This window comes from Cebus imitator, unplaced genomic scaffold (assembly GCF_001604975.1).
Source record: "Cebus imitator isolate Cc_AM_T3 unplaced genomic scaffold, Cebus_imitator-1.0 Scaffold93, whole genome shotgun sequence".
In the NCBI taxonomy this organism is placed as follows: domain Eukaryota; kingdom Metazoa; phylum Chordata; class Mammalia; order Primates; family Cebidae; genus Cebus; species Cebus imitator.
Window position 1 is genome coordinate 3643138 of NW_016107408.1, and position 8120 is coordinate 3651257.

An 8120-nucleotide genomic window follows, 5' to 3' on the forward strand; every position below is an offset into this window, starting at 1 on the left:
AGTAGCTGGGATTACAGGCACGCGCCACCATGCCCAGCTGATATTTCGTATTTTTAGTAGAGACGGGGTTTCACCATGTTGACCAGGATGGTCTCGATCTCTTGACCTCGTGATCCACCCTCCTCGGCCTCCCAAAGTGCTGGGATTACAGGCGTGAGCCACCGCGCCCAGCCTAAAAAATCTTTTATACCATATTTTTATGGTACCTTTCCTATATTTAGATATGTTTAGATACACAAATACTTACCATTGTGTTACAATTGCCTACAGTACAGTAACATGCTGTATGGGTCTATAACCTAGGGGCAGCTGACTACACCATACACCCTATATGTCGTAGGTGGGTAGTAGGCTGCACCATCTAGGTTTGTGTTCACACAACAGAGAAATTGCCTAACGACACATTTCTCAGAATGTATCTCTGTCATCACGTGACACATGACTGTATCCGCAAATTCCCAAATGATTTCAACAGGTGGCGAGGGTGAGATACTCCGCAGGACTTGTTCCCACAGACGCAATCTTTCCATCGTGTCTGTATGTCCGTTCTCAGGCACTTTTCACATAAGACAAGAATGAAAGAACCTGACTCTGGAGTTGGCAGGGCTGGACGCAAATTCACCACTTACCAGCGGTGTGAGATTTGGCAAAGTAGTTAAACTTTTGGGAACTTCACTGGATTGTCTGTAAAATGGGGAGAAACCCAGCATCTCGCTGGGTGGCTGTGAGGGTCATTCATTCAGCAATGTCTCCTTTCAGCAGGTACTCTGGGGACAGGAAGGAGAATGAGACTGAGAGCACCTTCTTCCTCACAGAGCCTGGCTGTCTGGGAGGAGAGGGGATGTGTTGTGTGCTTAGCTCAGTCCTCAGCACATAGCAGCCACTCAATAAACGGCAGCTGCTGTGATGATGATGGTGATCTTGTCATTACTATTATTATTTGAGACGGAGTCTGGTTCTGTCTGGAGGCTGGAGGCTGGAATGCAGTGGCCTGATCTTGGTTCACTACAACCTCTGACTCCCAGGTTCAAGCGATTGTCCTGCCTCAGCCTCCCGAGAAGCTGGGATTATAGGGTCTGCCACAGTGCCTGGCTAAATTTTGTATTTTTAGTAGAGACAGGGTTTTGCCATGTTGTGCAGGCTGGTCTCAACTCCTGACTTCAAGTGATCAGCCCACCTCAGCCTCCCTAAGTGCTGGGATTTCAGGTGTGAGACACCGCGTCCGGCCAAATATTACTGTTACAGTTACTATGCTTCCCCCAACTAGACTTAATGTTCCCCAAAGGCAGAAACTGTCCATCTATTCCTCCACTCTCTACAGAGACCAGGACAGGCTTGGTCCTGTGTACACGCAGCCTGAGTAGATCAGAAGGGGGTCTTCTGGAAGCAGGGGAGAGCTGGAATTGCAAAGAGGAAATCCCTGGCTGGCTCCAGACACTCGGGAGGCTCAGGAGGGCAGGGAGATGGGTGTATTTTGGGAGGAATGCTTTGTTGCTTGCCTTTTGCGGAGGTGTGGGGTGTTGGCTCCATGGCTCCTGCCCACGGCCGGGCTGCCCCAGCCAACCCCTGGGGACACAGACACACCCTTGTGAACACTAAGAGGTCTATGTGTTTCTCTCCCTGGGGCTGCCCTGGCCATACCTCTGCCTCACAGCCAAGACACACACAGCCCTCGCACACCAGTTAAACCCCACCAACGGACACGCCCAGGGCTGCCCGGCTGCCCAGGAGACGCCAGCCTCTCCAACATCCCCTGGTGCTGCTGGCCTGAGGCCTGGGCCTGTAACCACAGTGACAGCGCCTTCGTATGTGCCTGTTCAGGTTTTTCAAGTGCTCTGAAAGGCAGATTTATTCACCAGCTGACAGTGGAGGCAACACCCTGGGATTCCCCAGGAAGGGGACCGAACGTGGGTTTCAATGGTCCCAAGTCCTTGTGTGTGCATCCCAAGAGAGCCCCTGGGAGGTCCCCTACTTGGCTGTGTCCCAGGGAGCTGAAAGGAGCTTCTGCACAAAGGACCTCCTCCGCATTCAGGAGACTTCATCTGGCCCCAAACCTCCTTCCCCAGGGCCCCCTCCCAACCCGTCCCCCCAGAGCGGTGCACTCACATGCGGCTGCTGGGCGGGATCTTGCGGCCATCCCGGAACCAGGTCACTTGCGGCTGGGGAAAGCTGGCGATGCGCGGGGCGCGGATGACAGCTGCTTCTCCGTGGGAGACGCTCTGGTGCTTCTCCCTCTCTTCAAAGCTCCCCATGTCTGCAGCCGGGACAATGGGAGTAGAATGAGGCACCGGAGGTCAGCCTCAGGGACTGCCCAGCTTGCAGGTTGGAAGTGGTGGGCATGGATGGAAAATTCGGGGCAGACAGGATGACCATGGGGAAGGGGGCACCCTGCTTGGGCCACCCACATCACCTCGCTGCCCCATTCTCTGCCTCACCACTGGCACCCTGCCTCTGCTACTGTCTCCATTCATATCCCTATATCTTTCCATCAGCCAACTCAACCAGCCACCACGAGAGGTTGGTCATCGTTTCACATGTTTTACAATGGAAAAATCTGCTCAAATGGCCTCAGAGAGGTTAGTTGACTTGTCCAAGGTCACCTAGTCAGGCAGAGACAGTCAGAATTTGAACTTGGACCTCAAACCCTGGAGTCAGGCTGTGCAGCTCCTCCTCCCCTCCCTACAGTGTGGCTTTCAGGACGGCAGAGGTTCCGGTGTGAGGTGAAGGGCAGGTTCCTGTGCCCTTTCAGGGAGAGAAGGGTGGGTATGCAGAGAGAATGGGGTCTTAGATGCTTGCAAATGGGTGCAGACAGCGTTTCTCTCCTGCGCCTTGGGTGTGTAGTGTGTGAGTTTGTGTGTATGTGTGAACCATATTGCTCTTTTAAAACATGCCACCCCCTTGGCAGATAAGGAGGGGAACATTTATCCTGGCTCTGTCAGCCAGGAGGGAAGCGGAGAGCAGAGGAGATGTGGAGAGGACACTCTCCAGCCTGCCTGCCGGGGCAGGATGAGGTGGTGGGGAGACTAATTCCAACACAGAGGCTTGGAGATAAGGTTTGGGAAGGGGTATTTGTGCATCTACCATGCCCTCGAAAATTAAGGGACGCCAGGTGTGGTGGCTCACGCCTGTAATCCTAGCACTTTGGGAGGCCGAGGCGGGTGGATCACGAAGTCAAGAGATTGAGACCATCCTGGTCAACATGGTGACACCCCGTCTCTACTAAAAATACAAAAAATTAGCTGGGCATGGTGGCGCGTGCCTGTAGTCCCAGCTACTCAGGAGGCTGAGGCAGGAGAATTGCCTGAACCCAGGAGGCGGAGGTTGCAGTGAGCCGAGATCGCGCCATTGCACTCCAGCCTGGGTAACAAGAGCGAAACTCTGACTCAAAAAAAAAAAAAAAGAAAAAGAAAATTAAGGGACATCCTTACTACTTTGAGTGTGGCCCGTGGGCAGCTGCCTGGGCACCACATCTGGGCACCTGTCAGAGATGCAGAGTCTCAGCCCTCCCCACCCCAAGACCTGCTGGATCAGAAGTAGCATTTTAGCAAGACACCTGGCAAAGTGTGTCTGAGTTCAACTGTGAGGAGCCTATATGTCCCAAACTTGATGGTGTGTAGAGTTAAAAAATGCTGATGGGAACCTCACCCCCAAAGCTTCTGATTTCGCTGGTGAGGAGTGTGGGAATGGGGGACCTCCCACAGCACCCTGTTTTGTTTTGTTTTCTTTTCTTTTTCGAGATGAAGTCTCACTCTGTCACCAGGCTGGAGTGCAGTGGTGTGATCTTGGCTCACTGCAACCTCCACCTCCCAGGTTTGAGTGATTCTCCTGCCTCAGCCTCCTGAGTGGCTGAGATTACAGGCACCTGCCACCACACCTGGCTAATTCTTGTACTTTTAGTAGAGATGGGGTTTCACCATGTTGGCCAGGCTGGTCTCGAACTTCTGATTTCAAGTGATCTGCCCATCTCAGCCTCTCAAAGTGCTGGGATTATAGGGATTATAGGTGTGAACCCCCGCGCCCAGCCTGCATCTCACCCCATTTTCTAAGCCATCACTAAATGTGCGTTGACCTGTGCAGAGAATTCCTATGCGCAGAAAGGTTTCACACTGCTGACTTACAGCCTTCGTTTCCCCATTGCCAAACAGACCCCTTTTTAACCAAGGGGCTGCATCCTAAGATGCCTGGGCCCTTCCTATGGCGTCAGCTGTTATTTCTCAGCTCCTCTAAGACCACGGACTCTTCTTCCTTTCTCTCCACCAGGAGTTCTCCAACCTGGCTGTACCTTAGAATCCTTGAGGAGCCTTTAATATTCCCAGAGATGAGAATCTTTTGGGGTGTGTGGAACCCTGACCTCAGTATTTCTTTATTATTTTAGAGACAGGGTCTCGCTCTATCATTCAGGCTGGAGTACAGTGGAGTGATCATGGCTCACTGCAGCCTTGACCTCTCGGGCTCAAGCAACCCTCCCACTGTAGCCTCCTTAGTAGCTGAGACTACAGGTGGGTACCACCACGCCTGGATAATTTTATTTTTAATAGAAACAAGGTCTTGCTAGGTTGCCTAGACTGGTCTGGAGCTCCCAAAGTGTTGGAATTACAGGCGTGAGCCACCGTGCCCAGACCGGACCTGAGTCTTTCTAAAGCTGCTCAGGTAGTGCCAGCACGAGCCAAGGCTGAGTTGGGTGGCTCTCAGAATCTCCTGAGACTTGGCAAACTCACAAAGGTGCTCTCCACTCTCCCTACCTCCCAGGCATCCCCCAGGGCACGGAAAGGCCCTGCTTCAACCCCTCTAGCTCTCTGGGCACCTGATTCACTCTCTTGGTTTGCAGATTCTGCCAAACAATCATTTGAGAATGCGGGCCTACAGTTCATTTTCCAAACCCTAGTCTTGATTCTCTTTCCAGCCACGCTGGCCCCATGGTGGCTTCACCTGGCCTAACGGTTTGACCATAATCTCCCCGCAAATGACACCTGTGCCTTCTGCTCTGGCTCTTCCCCGAGCTCTGAGACTCAATTTCCAACAGTCTGTTGGGCATTTCTCCGAGGAAGGCCTTTGGTCACCTCCTTGCCAAGCTCTCCTTGCATCCTTAGTTCTGTTAAAATCTGCCTTCATGCCCTGCAAACCCAATTACCTAAGCTCAAACCCCTGGAGCTTTTGGTGGCGTTTCCCTTCCCTGCCCCCACCAAGTCCTTCAGCTCTTCCTCTGGGACATTACCATTATATGCCAAGGACACTCTGGTCCATCTGGCCTTGCCAATGGGTTGGCCCCTTACTCCAGCGGCACAGACCCCGAGTATGTCTCCCACAACCAGATCCCCTCTTGTCCATCTCACACACTGATTTTTTCTTTTTTTTTTTTTTTTGAGACAGAGTTTCACTCTTGTTGCCCAAGCTGGAGTGCAATGGCGTGATCTTGGCTCACCGCAACCTCCACCTCCCATATTCAAGCGATTCTCCTGCCTCAGCTTCCTGAATAGCTGAAATTACAAGCATGTGCTACCATGCCTGGCTAAGTCTGTATTTTTTGGTAGAGATGGGGTTTCTTCATGTTGGTCAGGCTGGTCTCGAACTCCCAACCTCAGGTGATCCACTCACCTTGGTCTCCAAATATGCTGGGATTACAGGTGTGAGCCACTGTGCCCGGCCTTACACACTGTTCTTGATTAGTTTTTCTGACCTTCTCAGAGCCTTTGGGAACTCCTCACTACCCTAGGAAAGTCTAAATTCCCTGGCCTGGACTTAAGGTTCTTCCCTAACCTGACCCCAGCCAACCTTTCTTGCCTTAATGCCCATACCATGTCCTGCCACCTCCCACCCCACGGCCAGTATTTTGGCTGGGCCACTGCCTGGAATGCCACTTGAGCAAGCCAAGAGTCACCAAGGCACCACGATTATACAGCATCCTGGAAAGATGTAGTCAATTAAGTGTTTCAACAGATCAAATCTGCTGTGGCATCCTTGTTCGACACTTGGTAGGCAGTGTGTGTAATGGTAATAGCTTTGGAGATTTTCAGACCTGACTTCAAATCCTAGCTCTGTCACTCATTAGCCATAATGTTGGGCAAACTTTCTTTTTCTTTTTTCTTTTTTTTTTTTCTGTAGAGACCCAGTCTTATTATGCTGCCCAGGCTGGTCATGAACTCTTGGCTTAAAACAATTCCTCTCACCCAGGTCTCCCAAAGCATTGGGATTACAGGTGTAAGCCACTGTGCCCACCCAGGGCAAAACTTTTAACTTTGTTAAGCCTTAATTTCCTCTTCTGTAAAACAGAGTTAAGAAGGGCTCCTTCCTCAAAGGTTGTACTATTTCATGAGATGATATGTGTATGTCAGGCTGTGTCTCTCTAAGGATGGCTGCATCAATATTTTGCTACTATTCGCATGCTCTTTTTACAGTATGATGGACAATCCTCTCATAGACAGATGGGGCATAGGTCCCTTCCCCTTAAATCTAGGGAGCTTGTGACTATTTGACCAATAGGATGTGTAGGAAGTGATGCTATGTGACTTTTGAGACTTGGTCATCAAAAGGATACAGCTACTACCTGGCTCTCACTCTCCATACTAGCCCTTGGAATCCAGCCACCATGTTGTGAGGAAGCTCAATCTAGCCAAAGCAGATGTGGGATAAGCCCTCATGGAGAGGAACTGAGGTCCCCAGATGACAGCCAGCATCAACGATGGACATGTGAACAAACATGTGAGCCCTGAGAGGACTTCAGTTCCATCCTTCAGCCCCAGACTGAGCCTCAGCTGAGGCCTCAGTCATCCTAGAATAGAGTCAAGCTGCCTTTGCTGTTCTCTGTCCAGATTCTAGAGTCATAGGATCTGTGAACATGATAAATGATCGCAGCATACTATTATGTTTCAGGGTAATTTGTTACATAGCCATAAAACTAGAAGAGTATATAAAAGTGTTAAAAATTGTATCTAATATTTGTAGTGTTAAAATATTGGAATCCTACACATTTTTCACAGTTTAGTTTAAACATCACCTCCTCAATGAAGATTACCCCAAACCATTCAAATAGAATTTAAAAACAGAGCAGTTGAGCACTTACCCTACCCCAGATTTCTTTCTAGGTAGATTTTCCATGCATTATCTCATTTAATCCTTACAATAACATGACAAGCTCAATTTAAATAAATATACATTTTTAGTTGTTTATTAATTTCCATTACTCGGCTCTGTCTATAAAAAAATTACATCAATGAATCACATTGATTTCAGTTCTTAAAATAATTTTATCCACTTAAAAAAACTTTTCACAGAACTCAGAAGATATATCTGAACAATTCAAAGCAATTTTATGGTAATAGTGTTTCTTTCTCCTCTCTAGTTTTATTAGCTCCATTTTGCTGGTGAGGAAATGAAGGCTCATGGAGATGGAGTGGCTTATGCAACGGAACACTGAGGGCCAGGCCCGCCCCACATTCACCCTGGCCCTCCCCGTGCCATCCTCCCTGCCTCCTTCCTGAGTCATAACCTGCATTGCGATCCTGCATGCACATTCTTTATCTCTTGTATAGATGCTAAGCCTTGAGAGGCAGTCACATTCAGAAGCAAATCCCTACAAGACCTCTGGGCCTGCGCCCTGCACACAGTAGGTTCTAAATTCACTCAATGCCAGCATTCACCAGGTCCTGATGGAGCCCCTGCTGTGACCAGGTGGTCTCTGGGGTAGGCACTGAGGGAAGACCTAGTGCCTGCCCTCTTGGAGCTTCCAGTCTGGTCAGGGAGACAGGCACAAGTAAATCAACCCACAAGCAAACGTTTGGTGATGTCTGTGACAACTTGAAAAGGATAGAATGGGATTCTTTATGAGATGAAAAGCAGGAGGACCTACTTTAGACTGGGAGATTGGTGAAGCTTTTGTTAAGCTGAGTAGGTATCTGCTAGGGGTATGTACGGGAATGGGAGGGGATGTGTGTGAAGGCTCGGAAGTAGGAGAGAAGGGGTTCACAGAGGAAATAAAAGAAGGCCAGTGGGGCGGGGGCATGGATTTATGGATGGAGGGATGGAGGGATGGATGGAGGGATGGATGGAGGGATGGATGGAGGGATGGATGGATGAAGGGATGGAGGGATGGATGGATGGAGGGATGGGTGGAGGGATGGAGG

The 8120-nt window shown here is 50.0% G+C and overlaps 1 protein-coding gene across 1 annotated transcript in view; it reads right to left on the reverse strand.

Annotated features, from left to right (window-relative positions):
- Nucleotides 1-8120, reverse strand: part of SDK2 (sidekick cell adhesion molecule 2) — a 318487-nt gene that overhangs the window by 126279 nt on the left and 184088 nt on the right. Inside the window, exon 4 of the mRNA XM_037741077.1 lies at nucleotides 2107-2254. Within this exon, the coding sequence (XP_037597005.1) occupies nucleotides 2107-2254 (148 nt within the window). The remainder of the gene's footprint in view (nucleotides 1-2106; nucleotides 2255-8120) is intronic.